A 22,573-nucleotide genomic window follows, 5' to 3' on the forward strand; every position below is an offset into this window, starting at 1 on the left:
GGAGACTGGGAGGGGCTGTAATTCACAGGGCAGAGGACCCAGGCTCCTGCCACCCTGGAGGAGTGGCCTAGAGCCTCAGGTTACACTGGGTCTCCCGGGTGTGACGAGGGTGCCTTAGTGCATTTTCTTTTTTATGAGCCCTACATTTCTGTCATCTGCGATTCTAAAATTCTAGAATTGTCGCAATCCTGTCGTTGATCCTGTGTCCCTCCAGTGCACATTTTTTAGTAATTCTTGTTTACACTCATGCTGCTTAAACTCTAGTGTGCCAAGAAACAGTTTTTCTGATTTCATGGAAAGAAGAAAGACACACAGTTCTACCATATGACAGATTTTTAACAGATATTCTAAAAAAATTAACTTTCCAATGTTTTAAATGTATTAGTTGTCATTGTTTCATGTAATTCGTAAATAAAGGATTTCTGAAGCCCTTGTGTTGGTTTTAACTTTGCTATGGTAGACATGGATCTCCCAGAGCTGGCCTGCTGTGGAGGGACTTCCTGGGTATCAGGGTCCCCACAGCTGGCGGGCTCGGGACATCGGGGAGGGGGGTACTTGGGACCCCTGCTGCGGGCATGGCCTTGGTTGTGTTTCAGGAAGGCCGAGGCAGGCAAGAACGTGGGGACTCATAAACATGTTCCCGGCAAGTGCCGTGGTCAGACGCTGGAGACTCATCCTCCTAGAGGAATGGGATGTGGATGTTGGAGGGGTAGCCGAATCCACCTGGCAGGGGTTTCCTGCTGCACAGTGTTGACCCGGATGCCAGGGAAGAGATGGACGTGGTCAAAAACATGCCCTGGCCTCGCACAGCTGAGCTGCCAGGCAGTCGGCTTATAGGAAAGGCACAGTGGCTCTTGGGAGGGCTTGAGTCGCCCACTCTGGCGGGAACGGAGCCCCGGGCCCTTTCAGCTCCGTAGCTGGCATCGTGAAGTTGGACTTGGCCAGGCTTGAACGGCTTGGATCCGATTTTAATGTGATTTCTTTACTTTTTTTTTTTTTTTGTCGAGACAAGGTCTTGCTCTGTTGCCCAGGCTGGAGTGCAATGGCGTGATCTCGGCTCACTGCAACCTCCACCTCCCGGGTTCAAGCAATTCTGCCTCAGCCTCCCGAGTAGCTGGGATTACAGGCGTGTGCCACGCCCAGCCTGGCTTTGGCGTGATCTCTGTCAGTGCAGGAGCGGGTTTCTGTGCTTGGCACTGACCCTGGCTCTGGGCAGTGTCGTCTGGCACTCTGGTTAGCGCAGCCTGGCGGGGTCAGGCAACCTTGGGGAGCAGGTTCACGGTGTAGTGCCTTTCCCCGGGCTTGCAGTGGAAAAGGAGCACAGCCTTTAGGTGTTGAATACACCTGAGAGCCAATCAAGCGCTGACTGGGAAACAGGAGGAGACGTGGTCGCGGGCCAGGCGCGGTGGCTCACGCCTGTAATCCCAGCACTTTGGGAGGCCAAGGCGGGCAGATCACCTGAGGTCAGGAGTTCAAGACCAGCCTGGCCAACATGGTGAAACCCCATCTCTACTAAAAATACAAAAATGAGCCACAAAAATGTGGCAGGTGCCTATAAATCCCAGCTACTCGGGAGGCTGAGGCAGGAGAATTGCTTGAACCCAGGAAGTGGAGGTTGCAGTGAGCCAAGATTGTACCACTGCACTCTGGCCTGGGTGACAGGAAAAAAAAAAAAAAAAGAAACAGTCGCCGTTGGAAACGGCAGTTGCGGTCGAAGTTGCTCAAGTTGCTGCGTGAAGCTTCAGCTGCTGCCATTTGTCAGCTTCAAGGGAAAAGCTCCAGGGCCATCCTGGTCTTTGCTAGAGGGGCCCTGGGGTGGGCAGCGCCTCTCCTGGGCTCAAGGTGGGAGAGGGACCCACCCTGCAAAGAAGAGGGGCAGCCCCTCCACCTGTGTCCTGGTGGGTGTCAGGCCGGCTCATGTGCACCGGGTGAAGCACATGGAAACCGGGGGTTGCCATAGTGAGGGTGGAGATAGAGGCTGCTGCGGTGTCTGGCACTGTCCCTGTGTGCAGAGGTGATGGGGAGGGCCACCCTGCTCCTTGAGGCCCCAACCACGTGAGCGGTGCCAGCCCGGCTCCCCCGAGGCCCAGCTGATGTCACCTAGGTGGAGCGGGGCTGAGCGCAGGCAGGTCTCACCTCTGCTGTGATAGCAGGGAGCGAGTCCCCCTGCCCATACCCTCCTGCCAGGTCGCAGGTCCCTCCCCGGCCCGGGGCAGCCTGGCGTTGAGAGATGGAGCCCAAAGACCAGCCACTAATGGTGAGCACCCTCCCTCGTGTCCCCGCCCTCCCAACGCTGCGAGTGCCCAACGCTGCCTCCCAAGCCTGCAACCCCAGCGACCCCTCTGCTCTGTTATCAGCCCGGTCTACTCCTCCACTTTCCCTCCCTGGGAGTTAGCTGCCCCGCTTTTCCCCACCGCCTCCACACCCCCGCCTTGAGCCTCCAGACACCCTCTCCACCCCTACTCCCCATGCTGCTGGCACCTGGGTGTGCGGGCTCTGGGCTTCCCAGCCCCCTCCCTGGGCCCAATCCAGGCCATCTGCTGGGGGACTCAGAGCCTCTGCCAACTGGACAGCGGTGAGCTGAGCTGGGGACTTGCCCCAGGGCTGTAGCTGGGTAAGAAGAGATGCCAGTCATGACTGTCCCTCAGCCACAGCTGCTGTTTCTACCAAAAAATGTGTCCCTTTTATAGAGGGGGAAACGGGCATCCTGGGGCCACAGCTCCTATGCAGCTGGGGTGGGTTTGAGGCCGGGATCTGGCCCTCAGAATAGGGAGTGGGGATGGTGAGGCCCACGGTTTCCCCTCGGGGAAGTTTCCCATGAAGGAGCTCAGCGTCTCTTCTGGAGGTGGCAGGACCGGGAGGTGAGGACTTGGACAGGCATTCCCCGCTCTGTGCCCCAACGTCCCCATCTGCTGAGCGAGGGAGGCCTTGTCTTGTTGGGGGCGTGGGCAGCCCCGTGGGAGTGAAGTCAGAGCCCACCCTGAGGGGCATGGGGCTGAGCTGCTGCCTTCACCTCTTCATGGAGACTGAGCAGATCCCAGAGCCGGAGGGCAAGGGAGGGCTGGGCCACGGGGATGGGTCCTGAGGGTGAAGAGGCCCTGTGCAGCTGCCCTGGTGGTGACCGCCTGCAGGTGGCACTTCGAATCCGCCCGCTCAATGACGCAGAACTGGAGGAGGGAGCCGCAGTCATTGCCCACAAAGTGGGGGACCAGGTGAGGCTGGGGCTCAGGGGGCTCCCTGCTGTCACAAGCTCACAGACAGGGCTCTGTCCCGGAGGTGTGGCTGAGACTGACACCAGGCCCACCCCACTAGGCCCAGTTTCTAGTCAGGGTTGGGGGCACACAAAGTCAGGGAGAGATGAGTGCCACCAGGAGAACACAGCAGAGCCCGGGGGGATGGGCAAAGTCAGGGCAGGGGAGCAGGCTGGAGCCACCCAGCGATAGCATGTGGGGGGGCCACAGAGCGGGGAGGGGGCTGGGAGGAGGGCAGAGCCTTCAGCAGGCCCGGCTCTGGAATTATGTGGCTGGAAAGGGCCTGGGTGGCTGCAACTCAGCAGGGAAGGGCGCCAGCGTGCTGTCCGGCACGGGGATTTCTGCCGCTTCGAAGCAGGCTAAGAAGCCAAGCTGTTGCCACAGATTAGGGATGTCTATGCCCTCGGTGGTCACTCATAAGAAGAAATGCCCAGTATGGGGTGGAACTCAGTGTCACCAAGTGGATCAGGTTTTCCCGTTTGTCATTAGAGAGGCAGCTCCATAAGGGATGAGATATGGCCCCTGGGAGTCATGTGCACTCAGGGGCAGGGGACCCTGGGTGTGTCAGAGGGACTCCCCGCTGAGCAGGGGGGCGCCAGTCCTGGTCCCAGGTCAGGAGGCTCAGGGCATCGTTGTCTGCAAGAAGATGAAATGGACAGAAGGTCAGGTGCACAGACATCCCCAGGGGGAGTGGACTGCAGAGGCGGCAAGTGAATCAGTGCTGAGTTCACGGAAAAGCAAACGAAAGAAACCAGGCAGGCGTTTAAATCGAGGGGAGACAGGCTCTGCAGGAAAGGACACAGGAGAGGGGGTCGAGACCCAAGGAATCAGCTGAGAGAGTGGGGACAAGTAGGGTGGGAGAGGACGGTGGCTTCACAGGAGCTTTGCAGAGGTCATGATGCTTTACATGATGCACCTGCAGCATGGATAAAAAGAATGGAAGTTGGCTAGGCGCAGTGACTCACACCTGTAATCCGAGCACTTTGGGAGGCAGAGGCTGGTGAGTCATCTGGGGTTGGGAGTTCGAGACTAGCCTGACCAACATGGAGAAACCTCGTATCTACTAAAAATACAAAATTAGCCAGGTGTGGTGGTGCATGCCTGTAGTCCCAGCTACTCGGGAGGCTGAGGCAGGAGAATCACTTGAACCCGGGAGGCGGAGGTTGCGGTGAGCTGAGATTGTGCCATTGCACTCCAGCCTGGACAACAAGAGTGAAACTCCATCTCAGAAAAAGAAAATGGAACTCACAAGAAGGAACAGAGTTTTGCTCTTGTTGCCCAGGCTGGAGTACAGTGGCGTGATCTCAGCTCACTGCAACCTCTGCCTCACGGTTCAAGCGATTCTCCTGCCTCAGCCTCTTGAGTAGCTGGAATTAACAGGCATCTGCCACCACGCCCTGCTAATTTTTGTATTTTTAGTAGAGACGGGGTTTCACTGTGTTGGCCGGGCTGGTCTTGAATTCGCGACCTCAAATGATCCTCCTGCCTTGGCCTCCCCAAGTGCTAGGATTACAGGCATGAGCCTCCATGCCCGACAAAGCCTGCTTTCTTAACCACCAGTGCCCTCCTGCTTCCTGTTGGATTCCTCCTGCAGCCCGGGCCTGGCTGATGGCCGGCACACACAGTGGGGCTGTGTGGACAGGAGCTGCCCCTAGTCATCCTGTCTTTTGATTGTCTCCATCTTTGGAAGGAGAAAAACAGAAAGAAAAGGGAGTTAGTTCACTTAGGTCGTGGAAAAGTGCTGGCTAGAAGCCAGGAAGCCCCAGGGACCCGGCCCCAGCCCTGCCACTGACTCCCAAGAACCAGTGGCTGGCCCTGGTTTCCTGGGATCTCAGTTTACAAAGCTGTGAGCCAATGTGGGGTGGGGTGGGGTGGGCTGTCCGATGGTGGGGTGAGCTGTCCGATGGTGGGGTGCTTGGTCCCACCCAGTGGTGTCTCCCTAGACCCCGTGGCTCCTCTTGGCCACTGGGGTCCCCAAGGTCCTCCCAGCCAGGGAACTCCTTGCTGGATTAACCAGCTGAGGGCGAATTTGGTTTCTAATTGTCCTGTGTCCCCCTCCCAATTCCCTGGGAAAGGCTCCTTTGAACCTATCTGTCCCCAGGGACCCAAATACACTTTGCATCATAACTAGGTATTTATATGAGACGGCCCTGGGGGTGACCGGGCACTCAGAGAAACAAACAGCAGGGCTGGGGGTCTTGGCTGGGTCGTCCAGGCTGGAGTGCAGTGATGCGATTACAGCTCACTGCAGCCTTGAACTGCTGGGCTCAAGCAGTCCTCCTGCCTCAGCCTCCCATGTAGCTGGGACCACAGGCATGCACCACCATGCTTGGCTAATTTAAATTTTTTTTTTTTTTTTTTTGAGATGGAGTCTTGCTCTGTCGCCCAGGCTGGAGTGCAATGGAACCATCTCAGCTCTCTGCAAGCTCCACCTCCTGGGTTCAAGCGATTCTCCTGCCTCAGCATCCTGAGTAGCTGGGATTATAGGAGCCCGCTACCACACCCGGCTAATTTTTTGTATTTTTAGTAGAGACAGGGTTTTACCATGTTGGCCGGGCTGGTCTTGAACTCCCGACCTCAGGTGATCCACCCTCCTCGGCCTCCCAGAGTGCTGGGATTACAGGTGTTATTCACTGTACCCAGCTCGGTCCTTTGTTCTCCCGTTTCCTGTGTGTGGTTCAGCCCCAGTGAGCCATAGGAGACACGGCCAGGATGGGAAACACTCAGGGTCACGTGCAGAAACCCTGAGCACAGCAGCCGGGCGCCAGCTTGGCACTTCCCATCCCCTTCCCATCCCCGCCCCATGGGTTCATCAAAGGAAGCCCTGGGCCCTGAGGGACGCTGGTAGGTGCTGGGCCACTGTCCTCGATGTGTTTTGACCAAGGCAGCATTTCCCAGGCGTCAGTGTGGGTGCTGGGCTGCAGAGCCCAGCAGGCCTGGGGGAGCTTCCCGCTGTGCTTTGAGGGTGCAATAGCGGTAAATGCTGCTCCTCAGAAGCAAGTGGAGAGGGCACTGGGCCGGGGGGTGGGTGCAGGCCCCCAACCCTTCTCCTGGCTCAACCACAGAGGTCCGCAGCCCTTCCCAGACCCGGACCAAGCCCCTTGGAGGGGTCCAGGGTGGGTGCCAGGCCTGGGGTCCGTCCAGGGTGTAGACCCTGCCCCATCCTGACCAGCCTGGTTGGCTCGTTGCTCGCAGATGGTGGTGCTCATGGACCCCGGCGAGGACCCTGAGGACGTGGCGCGCACACACCGGTCCCGGGAGCGGACCTTCATCTTCGACAGGGTGTTTGACCAGCACGCATCTCAGGTCTCCACCTGCCCCTGCCATCCCTGCATCCTCCTGTGGGGCTGGAGCCGCCTGGTGAGGACATGGTGGCCAGGCAGTCTCGGCCCCGTCTTCTCACAGGGGTCTCCCTGAGGACAAGGGGACTGTGCAGAAAGCCCAGGGGTGGCAGGAGGAGACCCTTTCACAGAAAGCCCATCCCAGGGGTGGCAGGAGGAGACTCTTTCCCAGTGCAGTGGCCACCAGGTTGCGGCTTTGCGTGGGCTCTTTCATTCATACACTCAGCCCTTCATTCCACAAAGCGGCCCTGTGTTCCGTGGGGCTGGAGCGCAGCCCTGCCTACCCGCCCACATCCTGGCAGGGGGGCCGACCAAATGGAGAAGCAGGCGTGTTGTGAGCACACGTGGTGTCAGCAAGAGCCTGCAGAGGGGCTGGACACTAGACCCAGGGGAGGAGAGAGCCAGAGGGACAGGGAACTGGGCGGAGACTTAATTGTGCCCATTTCACAGCAGAAGCACCCTACAAGAGGTCGCATGGTGAGGCCCAGAGCTGAGCGTTTGGACCCAGAGTCAGATCACACACCCTCCTAGTCCTCCATGCCAGCACCCTCTACTAGGGACAAACGCTGTCAACACGTCACTTGACTCCCACCTGGGAGGGGGGTCACAGAGGGGAGCCAGGACCCAGGGACGGGTGATGGAGTGAGGGACACCCCCCGCTGAGTGGGGCAGGTGGGATTTGAACCCTGGCCTCCTGAACTAGGAGCGACAGGCCATCACCAGGGTGAGCAGTCGGGAGATGTTTGGCCCCAAGATAAAGCCCAATAGAGGATTTCATGTTCCCTCCAGGCCCTGCAGCCAAGTGACTTCCCTTCTTGTGGTGAAGGGTAAAATCAGGGCTCTCCATGCCCTCTGCACCCCACCTTTAACTTCTTTTTTTTTTTTTTTTTTTGGAGACAGGGTCTCACTCCATCACCCAGGCTGGAGTGCAGTGGTGCTATCTCAGCTCACTGCAACCTCCACCTCCCGGGTTCAAGCAATTCTCCTGCCTCAGCCTCCCGAGTAGCTGGGATTACAGGCGCCCACCACCACACCTGGCTAATTTTTGTATTTTCGGTAGAGACGGGGTTTCACCGCGTTGGCCAGGCTGGTCTTGAACTCCTGACCTCAAGTGATCAGCCCACCTCAGCCTCCCAAAGTGCCAGGATTACAGGTGTCAGCCACCGTGCCTGGCCCCCACCTTTAACTTCTGAGAAGCCACGGGCCCCAGGTGTGCACAGCTGTCCCCTAGTGATCAAAGATGGTTGCAGAACAAATCACTCCAAAGCCAAGTGGCTTAGAACTGCCATTGATAATCGTCTTGCACAGTTCTGCGGGCTGACCCGGACCTGCTGGGCAGCAATCTGATGTCGGGGCTGCAGTCATCTGGGCCCACATGTCCACGGTGGTCCGTTCATATGACTCTCAGTGGATGCTGGAGATGGCTTGGAGTTCCACTGGGGCTGTCGATGTGAGAACGTACAGGTGTCTCCTCCACGTGGCTTGAGCCTCCTCAAAGCATGGCAGCCTGGGGGCTCCAAGAGAGCCAGGTGGAAGCTGCCAGGCCTCTTAGAGGCATGGCCTTGCCTCTGCCACCCTTTGCTGTCCAAGCCAGTCCTAAGCCTGGCCAGGTTCAAGGGGAGGAGAATGAGACTCGGCTTCCCAGTGGAGAAGTAGCAAAGAAGCTGTGGCCATCGTTAACCTACCCGCCAAGTCCTCTCGTCTTCCCACTGGAGCCTGGCTGCTGAATTCACATGGAGAGCTTCTCCGGAAGGATGCTGGGTGCAGGAAATGGGCCTGCTTAGAACACCTAGGCCGCCTGTTGGCACCAGGAGCTTACCCCGGGATTCAGGACTCAGTGTGAAGGTAGAGGATTCGCTCGCAACGGCAGCTCCAGCTGCTGTCTCAGAAAACAGCTTTTCTTGCTCTCCAGATCTGAACGGCATGGAAAGTTACAGGGGCTCAATCATTGACATTTATTAAGGCCAAGTGTGGTGGCTCACGCCTGTAGTCCCCACACATTCGGAGGCCAAGGCAGGCGGATCACCTGAGCCCAGGAGTTTGAGATCAGCCCAGATGACATAGAGAGATTTCATCTGTACAAAGAAAGGTTTTTGTTTGTTTGTTTGTTTGTTTTTAATTAGCTGGGCACCGTGGCACATGCCTGTAAGTCCCAGCTACTCGGGAAGCTGAGATGGGAGGATCTCTTGAGCCCAGGAGTACAAGGCCTCAGTGAGCTGTGATCGTGCCACTGCACTCCAGCCTGGATGACAGAGAAAGACCCTGTCTCAACACAAAACAAAAACACACTTACTGAGTGGCTACAGCACACCAAGGGCTGTGTTCAGGGCCTGGCACACACTGCTTCACAAGCCCCACAGCCACCCTGTGACTCACACAGCAACAGGTCCTTGCTTTACAGGTGAGGAGGCTGAGGCTTGGGGAGGCTGACGCCCTACCCAAGTCTCTACAGCTACAGGGCTGTGGACCCAGAATTCGGTCCCAGCCATGTATGTCCAAAGCCAGAGGTAAGCGGTGCTGGCCTCGGAGCCTGTGCAGCCTGGGCACAGAAGCAGCTTCCTCCCTCTGGAAGCTCAGTGACCAGCCAGGGCTTCTGGGACATTTAAATGAGACAAAGGCCCTGGAGGGGGCGCCAGAGATGCAGAGGAAGGGACTGCTGCTTCTGTCAAGTCCAGCCAAACCTACACACCCTCATGCACCAGCCCTGGAGGTGTCTTTGCTTGAATGCCCCTGTGGACAGGGAGATCACTACCTATCCTCCTAATGCTGGGTATTGCTGCCTATGTCAACTTCTGCCAGCCTGAAACTTTCACTCCCTGGTCCTAGTTCTGTCCCAGAAAGAGGAGTCATGGTGCTCTTTCCAGACTCACAAGTCTGTTGCCACCTTGAGCCCTTTGCCACTCTCTTCTTTCTTTTGTTCTTTCTTCTTTTTTGAGATAGGATCTTGCTCTGTTGCCCAGGCTGGAGTGCAGTTGTACCATCACAGCTCACTGCAGTCTGAACTCCCGGGCTCAAACAATCCTCCTGCCTCAGTCTCCTAAGTACCTGGAACTACAAGCCTGCACCACCATGCCTGGCTTTATTTATTTATTTATTTATTTATTGAGATGGAGTCTCGCTGTGTCACCCAGGCTGGAGTGCAGTGGTGCGATCTTGACTCACTGCAAGCTCCGCCTCCCGAGTTCACGCCATTCTCCTGCCTCAGCCTCCCGAGTAGCTGGGACTACAGGCGTCCGCCACCACGCCCGGCTAATTTCTTTTTGTATTTTTAGTAGAGACGGGGTTTCACTGTGTTAGCCAGGATGGTCTCGATCTCCTGACCTCGTGATCTGCCCACCTTGGCCTCCCAAAGTGCTGAGATTACAGGCGTGAGCCACCGCGTCCAGCCTATTTATTTATTTTTTGTAGAGACATGGTCTGGCTATGTTGCCCAGGCTAGTCTGGAACTCCTGGGCTCAAGCAATCCTTCCACCTCAGCCTTCCAAAGCACTGGGATTCCAGGAGGGAGCCTCCGCACCTGGCCTCTTTACATTCTTTTTTTTTTTTTTTTTTTGAGACACAGTTTCGCTCTTGTTGCCCAGGCTGGAGTGCAATGGCGCGATCTCGACTCACCGCAACCTCCGCCTCCTGGGTTCAAGCAATTCTCCTGCCTCAGCCTCCCGAGTAGCTGAGATTACAGGCATGTACCACTATGCCCAGCTAATTTTGTATTTTTAGTAGAGATGGGGTTTCTCCATGATGAGGCTGGTCTCAAACTCCTGACCTCAGGTGATCCGCCCGCCTCAGCCTCCCAAAGTGCTGGGACTACAGGCATGAGCCACTGTGCCCAGCTTTTTTTTTATTTTCCTGTTGCTAAGGCTGGAGTGCAGTGGCGCGATCTCAGCTCTCTGCAACCTCTGCCTCCCCAGTTCAAGCGACTTTTGTGCCTCAGCCTCCCGAGTAGCTGGGACTACGTGCCCGCTACCACGCCCTGATAATTTTCGTATTTTTAGTAGAGATGGGGTTTCATCATGTTGGCTAGGCTGGTCTCAAACTCCTGACTTCAGGTGATCCACCCGCCTCAGCCTCCCAAAGCGCTGGGATACAGGTGGGAGCCACTGCGCCAGCCTCTTTGCATTCCTTTTAGTTTCTCTCAGTTCTTAGAGAAGCCCTGGAAAAAACTCACATGTGTTTAGTACCTAATGCGTGGCAGGCCCCCGGTAGGAGACATCACATACCTTCTCATTTAATCCCTCGAAACCGCCCTGCAAGGTCAGCCTCGTCTCACACCGTGAGGCTCAGCGCAGCCGAGGCAGCGCGTCCAAAGTCACCCCTGCAGGATGGGGACTGAACTCAGGAACATCCGGTGCCTGCGCTCTTTTTAGCCTTCCCTCCCCTGAGTATGGCCCTGTATCTGTCCGGAGGGATTGGAACCTGTGTAGACACCACACATCTGTCCTCTCCAAGTGGCCAGGCCCCCTGACTGTGGCGAGGCTGTCTGTGTGACTGTCGGTCCTCTGTCTCTCCACAGGAAGACGTGTATGGGGCCACCATCCAGCATTTGGTGGAAGGCGTCATCTCTGGGTACAACGTGACAGTGTTTGCCTATGGCCCCTCAGGTACTATCAAGGGCAGTGTCCCAGGAGTAATCGGGGACTGTGACAGCAGGGTCTCGCTCTGTTGCCCGGGCTGGAGTGCAGTGGCACAGTCACAGCTCACTGCAGCCTCGACCGCCTGGGCCCAAGTGATCCTCCCACCTCAGCCTCCCAAGTAGCTGGGACTGCAGGCATGTACAACCATGTCTGGCTAACCTTTGTATTTTTTGTAGAGATGAGGTCTCCTTATGTTGCCCAGGCCTGTCTTGAACTCCTGGGCTCAAGCGATCCTCCTGCCTTTGCCTCCCTAAGTTCTGGGATTACAGACGTGAGCCACCATTCGCAGCCTGGTACTCTTCTTTTTTTTTTGAGATGGAGTCTTGCTCTGTCACCAAGGCTGGAGTGCAGTGGTGCGATCTCGGCTCACTGCAACCTCTGCCTCCCGGGTTCAAGCAATTCTCCTGCCTCAGCCTCCCGAGTAGCTGGGACTACAGGCGTGTGCCACCACGCCCAGCTAATTTTTTGTATTTTTAGTAGAGACAGGGTTTCACCGTGTTAGCCAGGATAGTCTCGATCTTCTGACCTCGTGATCTGCCCACCTCGGCCTCCCAAAGTGCTGGGATTACAGGCGTGAACCACCGTGCCTGGCCTTCTTTTCTTTTCTGAGACGGAGTTTTGCTCTGTCACTGAGGCTGGAGTGCAGTGGTGTGATCTCAGCTCACTGCAACCTCCACCTCCCAGGTTCAAACAATTCTCCTGCCTCAGCCTCCTGAGTAGCTGAGATTACAGGCGCGTGCCACCACACCTGGCTAATTTTTTGAGCTCAAGTGATCCTCCTGCCTCTGCCTCCCTAAGTTCTGGGATTACAGGCATGAGCCACTGCGCCCAGCCTCTTTTTTCTTTTGAGACAGGGTCTCACTCTGTTGCCCCAGCTGGAGTACAGTGACGTGGTCATAGCTCACTGTAGCCTTGACCTGCTGGGCTCAAGTGATCCTCCTGCCTCACCCTCCCGCGTAGCCGGGACTACAGGTGTGTTCCACCACACCCAGCTAATTTTTGTATCTTTTGCAGAGATGGGATTTCACCACGTTGCCTAAGCTAGTTTTGAACTCCTGGGCTCAAGTGATGCACCTGCCTCAGCCTTCCAAAGTGCTGAGATGACAGATGTGAGCCACCACACCCAGCTCTTTTTTTTTTTTTTTTAGACGGAGTTTCGCTCTTCTTGCTCAGGCTGGAGTGCAATGACTCAATCTCAGCTCACTGCAACCTCCACCTCCCAGGTTGAAGTGATTCTCCTGCCTCAGCCTTCTGAGTAGCTGGGATTACAGGCGTGCACCACCAAGCCCAACTAATTTTTTGTATTTAGTAGAGACGGAGTTTCACCATATTGGTCAGGCTGGTCTTGAACTCCTAACCTCAGGTGGTCCACCTGCCTTAGCCTCCCAAAGTGCTGGGATTACAGGTGTGAGCCACTGTGCCCAACTCTCTGTCTTTTAATGGCCAGCACTTCCAGGTGGAGCATCTCAGCCCACCTCGGGAGTCCCCCAACCCTGGCAGGTGTCTCCGCTCCTCCTCCAGGTGCGGGGAAGACCCACACCATGCTGGGCGTGGACGCGGAGCCTGGCATCTACCTGCAGACCCTCACTGACCTCTTCCAGGCCATTGAGGAGACCCAGGACACCACGGACTATAGCGTGTCCATGTCTTACCTCCAGGTGAGCCTGCCTTGGTTGCCTTGTCTGCAAAATGGGCGTGATGGCACTAGATGAAACGCAACTGTGATGTCCTCAGCACTGCATGTTCCCCGCTGAGGCCGCCTGGCCTGGTGGAAAGCCCCAGTCCCCAGAGCTGAGATTTCTCTGGAGGTTCAAAGCCCGGTGCTGTGGAAGTTCTTGGAGTTCTTTTTTTTTTTTTTTTGAGATAGAGTCTTGCTCTGTCACCCAGGCTGGAGTGCAGTGGCGCAATATCCACTCACTGCAACCTCCACCTCCTGGGTTCAAGCAGTTCTCCTGCCTCAGCCTCCCAAGTAGCTGAGATTACAGGTGCCCACCACCACGCCTGGCTAATTTTTGTATTTTTAGTAGAGACGGGGTTTCACCATGTTGGCCAGGCTGGTCTCCAACTCTTGACCTCAGGCGATCCACTTGCCTTGGCCTCCCAAAGTGCTGGGATTACAGGCATGAGCCACCATGCCTGGCCAGTTCTTTTTTTTTTTTTTTTTTGAGACGGAGTCCTGCTCTGTTCCCCAGGCTGGAGTGCAGTGGTGTGATCTCGGCTCACTGCAACCTCCGCCTCCTGGGTTCATGCCGTTCTCCTGCCTTAGTCTCTTGAGTAGCTGGGATTACAGGCGCCCGCCACCACCCCCGGCTAATTTTTTGTATTTTTAGTAGAGACGGGGTTTCACTGTGTTAACCAGGATGGTCTTGATCTCTTGGACCTCATGATCTGCCCGCCTCGGCCTCCTAAAGTGCTGGGATTACAGGCATGAGCCACTGCGCCTGGCTACCTGGCCAGTTCTTGTAATTCTTTTGCACCAAAGCTACTTGGCTCCCAGCCTTTCTGTTCCACCCCAGATTTATAATGAAGTGATCCGGGACCTCCTGAACCCATCCTCGGAATTTCTGGACCTCAGGGAAGATTCCAGGGGCAGCATCCAGATTGCAGGCATCACAGAGGTCTCCACCTCAAACGCCCACGAGGTGAGGATCACAGGGGCCCACGGAAGGAGACGTGGCTGAGCCACGGCAGCCATACACACGCCAGAGCTCACAAGGTCCTCCTTCAGGTTCACTGAGCAGAGACAGACTCGCAGTTCCCCTGTTGTTTCCAAGTGTGGACTTGATCTGGGGGGTTGGCATCCTTGGCTCCGGCCTCCTGCCCCATGCTCAGGGCACCGTCACTGACGGAGCCCACACTCTTCCCTCTGCCTTCAGAGCCAGGCTTGGGATCCTTTTCAACACAGCACTCCAGGGCCAGGTGCGGTGGCTCATGCTTGTCATCCCAGCACTTTGGGAGGTCGAGGTGAGCAGATCATCTGAGCTCAGGAGTTTCAGCCACTGCATTCCAGCCTGGGCAGCATGCTGAGACCCCATCTCTACTAAAAATAGAAAAATTACCCGGGCATGGTGATGGGCACCTGTAGGCCCAGCTACTCAGAAGGCTAAAGCACGAGAATCGCTTGAACCCAGGAGGCAGAGGTTGCAGTGAGCCGAGATTGTGCCACTGCACTCCAGCCTGGGTGACAGAGTGAGACTCTGTCTCAAAAAATAAAATAAAGGCCAGGTGTAGTGGCTCATGCCTGTAATCCCAGCACTTTGGGAGGCTGAGGCGGGCGGATCACGAGGTCAGGAGACCGAGACCATCCTGGCTAACATGGTGAAACCCCGTCTCCACTAAAAATACAAAAAATTAGCCGGGCATGGTGGTGGGCACCTGTAGTTTCAGCTACTGGGGAGGCTGAGGCAGGAGAATGGTGTGAACCTGGGAGGCAGAGCTTGCAGTGAGCAGAGATTGCACCATTGCACTTGAGCCTGGGCAACAGAGTGAGACTCTGTCTCAAATAAATAAATAAAATAAAAAGCACACCACTCCAGGCAGTCACAACCCTCTGAGCTGGCTCACGTGTCTGAAACCCGTTTGCTACCCCTGATGCTAAGAATCACTCCGGTAACGCGGGCATGGAAGCTGTAAACATCTCCCTGCTGGCTGTCTTTCCTTCCACCTCTGCTCTCTCAGCCACACCCAACACTACCGGCAGCGTGGGCTTCCTGAGACAGATCTGGCTGGGCATCTTGTTTGCTCACAAAACTTCAACAGCTCCCTGTGGCCTCCAGAATGAGCGTAGACCCAGCCCCTAATGACCATGTGCTCCAGCCATGCTGGCACCAGAATCCACAGGACCTTACCATTGTCCCTCATGGGCTGGAGTTGTGGGGGAGCCTTCTGACCTACTCTTGTTTTCCGTTTTTGTTTGTTTGTTCTTGAGACAGAATCTTGCTCTGTTGCCCAGGCTGGAGTGCAGTGGCGCAATCACAGCTCCTTGCAGCTTTGAACACCTGGGCTCAAGTGATCCTCCTGCCTCAGCCGCCTTCTTCTTTTTTTTTTTTTGAAAGGGAGTGTTGGCCGGGCGCGGTGGCTCACGCCTGTAATCCCAGCACTTTGGGAGGCCGAGGCGGGCAGATCACGAGGTCAGGAGATGGAGACCATCCTGGCTAACACGGTGAAACCCCGTCTCTACTAAAAATACAAAAAATTAGCCGGGCGTGGTGGCGGGCGCCTGTAGACCCAGCTACTTGGGAGGCTGAGGCAGGAGAATGGCGTGAACCCAGGAGGCGGAGCTTGCAGTGAGCCGAGATCGCACCACTGCAGTCCGGCCTGGGCGAAAGAGCGAGACTCTGTCTCAAAAAAAAAAAAAAAAAAAGAAAAGAAAAGAAAGGGAGTGTTGCTCTGTTGTCCAGGCTGGAGTGCAGTGGCGTGATCTCGGCTCACTGCAACCTCTGCCTCCTGGATTGAAGCAATTCTCCTGCCTCAGCCTTCCAAGTAGCTAGGATTATAAGTGCCTGCCATCATGCCCAGCTAATTTTTTTGTATTTTTAGTACAGACAGGGTTTTACCATGTTGCCAGGCTGGTTGTGAACTCCTGACCTCAAGTGATCCAGCCGTCTTGGCCTCCCAAAGTGCTGGGATTACAGGCATGAGCCACCACACCCAGCCCTGCCTCAGCCTTCTGCGTAGCTGAGACTAGGGACACGTGCCACCATGCCCAGCTAATTTTTAATTTAATTTTTTTTGTAGAGACAACGTATTGCCATGTTGCCCAGGCTGGTCTCAAACTCTGGGCTCAAGTGATCCTCCTGCCTTAGCCTCCCAAAGTATTGAGATTTCAGGTGTGAGCCACTGCAGCCCTGTTCTTTTTCTTTTTCTTTTTTTTTTTTTTTTTGAGATGGAGTCTCACTCTGTCGCCAGGCTGGAGTGCAGTGGCATGATCTCAGCTCACTGCAACCTCTGCCTCCTGGGTTCAAGCGATTCTCCTGCCTCAGCTTCCCAAGGAGCTGGGACTACAGGCACCCACCACCACACCCAGCTAATTTTTGTGTTTTTAGTAGAGACAGGGTTTCACCATGTTGGCCAGGATGGTCTCAATCTCTTGACCTCGTGATCTGCCCGCCTTGGCCTCCCAAAATTTTGGGATTACAGGCGTGAGCCACTGCGCCTGGCCGGCTCTGTTCTTTAATAACAGTGACTATATCACTTTTCTCCCCATATATATTCTATAGTCCTGGCATGAGGATAGTACCTAGTAGGTGCTCAGCAGAGGCTCAATGGCATGATTTTTAAAGCTGCCTGCATGGCAAATGGGTTTCAACCCATCCGCCAACTCCAGCAAATCAATACGACTGGCTGGAGTTCTGTACTGAAAAGGGTCCTGGGGCTGCTCTGGGCTCTGGAGAAGAGGTGGGCAATCCATTGGTGATGTCTGCCATGGGTAGGAGAAGGAGAGGGGGCAGTGCCAGTGTTAGAGATCTGCATTTCTTTCAAGTCAGCTCAATCAATCAGTTCTTGCTGCACACCAGAAGCTGCTTCTACCTGACAGGGTCCTGCTGTAAGCATCCCAGTCACAGGGACCCCATAGCTCCTTCTCTTGCCCAGCTGTTCCTAGAGGGCATATGTGGCCCCTGACCTCTCGCCTGCTTCTGCCTCTGTCCTCAGATCATGGAGCTCCTCACCAAAGGCAACCGGCAGCGCACTCAGGAGCCCACGGCCACCAACAAGACATCATCCCGCTCCCACGCCGTGCTGCAGGTCACTGTGCAACAGTGGAGCCGCAGCACAGACCTGGTGGAGGAGGTGCACGTGGGGAGGCTCTCCATGGTGGACCTGGCAGGCTCGGAGCGGGCATCCCAGGTTCCAGTCCCGTTTTGTTTATTTGTTTGTTTGTTTGTTTGTTGAGACACGCTCTGTCATTCAGGCTGGAGTGCAGTAGTGCGATCATAGCTCACTGCAGCCTCGGATTCCCTGGCTCAAGCTGTCCTCCTGCTTCAGCCTCCAGAGTAGCTGGGACCATGGGCGTATGCCACTATGCCCAGCTAATTTAAAAAAATTTTTTGGCCAGGCAGGGTGGCTCACACCTGTAATTCCAGCACTTTGGAAGGCCGAGGTGGGTGGATCACGAGGTCAGGAGATCAAGACCATCCTGGCTAACACAGTGAAACCCTGTCTCTACTAAAAAATACAAAAAATTAGCCGGGCGTGGTGGCATGCGCCTGTAGTCCCAGCTACTCAGGAGGCTGAGGCAGGAGAATGGCGTGAACCCAGGAGGCGGAGCTTGCAGTGAGCCGAGATCGCGCCACTGCACTCCAGCCTGGGCGACAGAACGAGACTCCGTCTCAAAAAAAAAAAAAAATTTTTTTAGGAGATACGGAGTCTCACTATCTTACCCAGGCTAGTCTCAAACTTCTGGACTCAAGTGATCCTTCTGCCTCGGCCTCCCAAAGTGCTGGGGTTACAGGTGTGAGCTACTGCACTTGGCTGCCAGTCCCTCTGACATGCCTCCATCCTTTTCAAATCCATGATAATTACTCGCTTTGTGTCTGTCCCCCTTGAGGCTGTGAGCAGGACCTTGTCTGTCCTCCAGCTGCATCTTCAGCACCTAGAACAGTGCCTGGCCCAGAGGCGATGCTCACTAGTTGCTTGGTGAGTGAGTGAATCCTCCAAAGGCGTGGGCGAGGCGGCCCACAGAGCCAGTGTTCATGGAGAGTGTCCTGCCTGCCAGGCCCTTCCTGGGCGCTCAAGACACCAAGACGGACAGCACCCAGACTCGCCCTCCAGGAGCTCAGAGCCCCTCAGGGAGGCAGACGTGTGAGCAGAGAATGACGGCACAGGGAGGCACATGCTTTAAGATTCTGGGTGCACAGAGGCCACAGGAGCCCAGGGGAGGAAAGGGTGGAGGCGGTGGGTGTCAGGGTGAGCCTGAAAGGGTCATTAGGAGATTGAGGGTACAAGAAAGAATATTCTGGTTTGGGGGAAGGTGTGAGCAGAGCTGGTGGGAGGATGGTGAGATTCATCGTGGTGCGAGGCGGCTGCAGGCCCGGCTCATCGTCACTGCTGGGGACCAGCCCCGACCCCCTCCCCTAAGCCCCGGCTCATCTGTCATTGGCTGCACCTGTCGCAGACGGTGGGCGTTGTGCTCACTGCCTGTTGCCCCCGTGGCCTGAGCATTTCTCAAGGGATGGACCCAGCCGGGGCCAGGGACAGAGAAGGGACTGGATGAAGGTGGTGTCAGGATAAAAATGACATTATCAAGAAGTGACACTTTAGGCCGGGCGCGGTGGCTCACGCCTGTAATCCCAGCACTTTGGGAGGCCGAGGCGGGCAGATCACGAGGTCAGGAGATCGAGACCATCCTGGCTAACACGGCGAAACCCTGTCTCTACTAAAAATACAAAAAAATTAGCCGGGTGTGGTGGCAGGCGCCTGTAGTCCCGGCTACTCGGGAGGCTGAGGCAGGAGAATGGCATGAACCTGGGAGGCGGAGCTTGCAGTGAGCCGAGATCGCGCCACTGCACTCCAGCCTGGGCGACAGACAGAGACTCTGTCTCAAAAAAAAAAAAAAAAAAAAAATGAAGTGACATTTTTGGTCAGTGTAATCTCAGCACTTTGGGAGGCTGAGGCAGGCGGATCACTTGAGGTCAGGAGTTTGAGACCAGCCTGGCCAACATGGCCAAATCCTATCTCTACTAAAAATACAAAATTAGCTGGGTGTGGTGGCACATGCCTGTAATCCCAGATACTCGGGAGGCTGAGGCAGGAGAATCATTTGAACCTGGGAGGCAGATGTTGCAGTGAGCCAAGATTGCACCACTGCCCTCCAGCCTGGGCAACAAGAGCAAAACTCCATCTCAAAAAAAAAAAGAAGTGACATTTCCACGCCCCTTTAACACACCAGGCACTTAACATCCAGTCGCTGGTGCAGAACCAGGCGGTGGCCCCGTGCCTGTTTCCCTACGCAGAGGCAGTGACTCAGGATTGATGTCACTCACTGTACACAATGATATTGAGTGGCAGGAGGACCTGAGCTTCGAACCTGGGGAAGCCTGGCCCCAAACCTCGCCTCCTGCAACTGTGATATTTGTCCTCCGATGTTCTCGCCAAGCGTTTTGTCTCCCTGGGGTTTGAACGACTGCTGAGTTGTTTCGCTCATTCGGTCACGCCCTGCACTGTGCCTGGCCCTGCCCCTGGTGCTGGGGCTGCTGAAACCGGCAGGGCTAGGGGCCCAGCATCAGGCTGCTCTAAGATAGAGGGGATTAGTAGGAAACTTGAGGTGCAGTGAGCCCAGCAGATCAGGAGACAGCTGCTGTGGAATAGATCGCCTGTTATTCAGAGATCCCAAGAGGATGGGGCAAGGTACACCACGGGCCACACGGGGACACACCAAGGTTGGTCAGGAGGGAGAGGAAGACGGGGACGTGGCTGAGAGCCCCAGGACGGTCAGGAGGGAGAGGAGGAGGAGGGGGATGTGGGTGAGAACCCCAGGACGGCCAGGAGGGAGAGGAGGAGGGGGACGTGGGTAAGAACTCTCGTGGTGGCTTTCACAGGAAGGAGCAGGCAAGGCCGGGTACGCAGGCGTAGGGTTGGCTGTTTGGGTAATTTCAGCAGGCTCCAGGGCCTGGGGGCTGTCCCTGGTTATCTGGTAACTGGCCCTGGGTGACGAGGGCAGCCAGATGGTGGCCGAGTGTGAGAGCCCCGTAGAGGAAGAGTGGAGGAGTGGGCTCTGGATTGGTTGCCTTGTAGATGAAAGGCGTGCTCACAGGTGAGCCGCTTACTGCCTCTAGGAACCGACTAGCCCTGGGAGGACTGGTCCCTCCAGGGTCAAGGCCCCAGATGTCAAAGCAGTGGAATATAAGAAAGAAAAAGGCAAAAAGACTCAGACAGGTGGGGGCGCAGACAGTTTCCTACAGACACAGCTGAGTGTGAAGGCAGAAACAACACCCGGCCCCGGGCAGGAGCAAGGAGGCCAACCTGGCCAGCTGGACTTGGCTGTGTCCTCCGGAGACGAAGTGGAGACCAGCTTCCTGGGGTTTGGCTCTGCAGGGGGCACCAGGCAGGGAGTCCAGGCCTTGTGTCCTCATCCTGGCTCTGCTCCAACTTGCTGTGTGTGTTTGGGAGGCGCTGTCTCAAAAAAAAAGTTGGGGGAGGGATTATAATAGTACCTGCCTCATAGGGTCTTGGTGTTTTAGCTGCACATTCAGCAGCCTAGGTGGGCTGTGTTTGGGGGTGCTTGGCTCTCACAGACTATTTTTACATAGAAAAGCACTCACAAAAGAGTTTGCTCCAGTGCACAAGTTCTCCAAGAAAGGCCCAACCCGGCTAGGTGCCGTGGCTCAAGCCTGTAATCCCAGCACTTTGGGTGGCTGTAGTCCCAGCTACTAAGGGAGCTGAGGTGGGAGGATTGTTTGAGCTCAGGAGGTTGAGGCAGCAGTGAGCCATAATTGCACCACTGCACTCCAGCTCAGGTGACAGAATGAGACTCTGTCAAAAAACAAAGAAAAACCTGGAGTTGTTCTGCACAGACTTCCCTCTGATCTGTCTTTATTTATTTATTTAGAGACGGAGTCTCACTCTGTCACCCAGGCTGGAGTGCAGTGGCATGATCTTGGCTCACTGCAACCTCCGCTTCCTGGGTTCAAGTGATTCTCCTGTCTCAGCCTCCTGAGTAGCTGAGATCATAGGCACCTACCACCACGCCTGGCTATTTTTTTTTTTTTTTTAAGACAGAGTCTTGCTCTGTCGCCCAGGCTGGAGTGCAGTGGCGCAATCTCGGCTCACTGCAACCTCTGCCTCCCAGGTTCAAGTGATTCTCCTGCCTCAGCCTCCCGAGTAGCTGGGACTACAGGCGTGTGCCATGACGCCCGGCTAATTTTTGTATTTTTAGTAGAGACAGGGTTTCACTATATTGGCCAGGCTGGTCTCAAACTCCTGACCTCGTGATCTGCCCGCCTCAGCCTCCCAAAGTGCTGGGATTACAGGCGCCCGCCACCGTGCCCGGGTTTTTTGTATTTTTAGTAGAGATGGGGTTTCACCATGTCGGCCGGGCTGGTCTCGAACTCCTGACCTCAGGTGATCTGCCCGCCTCAGCCTCCCAAAGTGCTGGGATTACAGGCGTGAGCCACTACTCTGGCCTGTCTTTACCTCATTTAGTGATGAGCATCTTTTCAACACCGGCAGAGATCTCTGCATCGTGGCTTCCGGTGACTGTAGCATAGTGTTCCTCCCACGGAATGCTACATCCCCAGGGGGCTCATGAGTGTAATCAGTGCCTGAGAGCCCGAGCGCCTAGGGCTGGGGTGGGGCGGGGTTATTCCACCCTCTGGGCCTCCGTCCCTTCCCTGGGAACCTGGATGGGGCTTGGCAGGTAGGAAGGACTGAGACCTCCCCTCTCAGCCCGGCCCCTCGCTGCGCAGACGCAGACGCAGAACCCAGGCAGGAGGATGAAGGAGGGCGCGCACATCAACCGCTCGCTGCTGGCCCTGGGCAACTGCATCAACGCGCTCAGCGAGAAGGGCGGCACCCAGGCGCAGTACGTGAACTTCCGGGACGGCAAGCTCACGCGCCTGCTGAAGGTGGGTGCTGCGGGCCTCGGAGGGTGGGCGCGGGCCCTGCACTTTCAGGAGATACCAGCCAGGAGAGAGGCCAGACCTGGATGAGGGACAGCGAACACGGTAGATGCCATCTGTAGTCACTGCCTGATTCCCCCGGAAGTATGGTCTGGCTTGTGCTTGCATACCCCTGGTGAGAGGGAGCTCACCACCCATCCACAGCTGCCTCCCCATCATGGAGGGCTCTGACCGTGAGAAAACTCCCCTTTATTCTGAGTTGAATGGCGGCACCTCCATTCCATAGCAAGGTGGGGTACGAATTAACACATAGGTAAAACAGGCTAGGTGCAGCGGCTCACACCTGTAATCCTAACACTTTGGGAGGCCAAGGTGGGTGGATCACCTGAGGTCAGGAGTTTGAGACTAGCCTGGCCAACATGGGGAAATCCTGTCTCTACTAAAAATACAAATAATTAGTCAGGCGTGGGATTACACACCTGTAATCCCAGCTACTCGGGAGGCTGAGGAAGGGTAATCGCTTGAACCCAGGAGGCGGAGGTTGCAGTGAGCTGAGATGGCGCCACTGCACTCCAGCCTGGGTGACAGAGAGTCCATCTCAAAAGCAAACAAACAAACAACAACAATAAAATGGTATAAATGTTTCTGTAAACTCGACCCCTTGGTCCAATCTGCTCTCGTCAGAGCTGGAGTCAGATGGGGTGGGCCTGGAACAGGTCCCATTTCATCCTCACGGTCACCTCCCTGAGGACTGACCCCTGGGTTCTGGCACCAGGTCCCCTTTCCAGGGCTTG

At 55.9% G+C, this 22,573-nt stretch overlaps 1 protein-coding gene across 1 annotated transcript in view; it reads left to right on the plus strand.

The window, feature by feature from the left end:
* Positions 1-3,074: 3,074 nt before the first annotated feature.
* The window catches only part of LOC112131295 (kinesin-like protein KIF19), a 38,233-nt gene continuing 18,734 nt past the window's right edge, over positions 3,075-22,573 (plus strand). The window contains exons 1-7 of the mRNA XM_054545627.1: positions 3,075-3,212; positions 6,447-6,557; positions 11,103-11,190; positions 12,745-12,881; positions 13,740-13,865; positions 16,876-17,070; positions 21,633-21,785. Of these exons, the coding sequence (XP_054401602.1) occupies positions 3,075-3,212; positions 6,447-6,557; positions 11,103-11,190; positions 12,745-12,881; positions 13,740-13,865; positions 16,876-17,070; positions 21,633-21,785 (948 nt within the window). The remainder of the gene's footprint in view (positions 3,213-6,446; positions 6,558-11,102; positions 11,191-12,744; positions 12,882-13,739; positions 13,866-16,875; positions 17,071-21,632; positions 21,786-22,573) is intronic.

The sequence above is a fragment of the Pongo abelii genome, chromosome 6, assembly GCF_028885655.2.
Source record: "Pongo abelii isolate AG06213 chromosome 6, NHGRI_mPonAbe1-v2.0_pri, whole genome shotgun sequence".
Taxonomy (NCBI): domain Eukaryota; kingdom Metazoa; phylum Chordata; class Mammalia; order Primates; family Hominidae; genus Pongo; species Pongo abelii.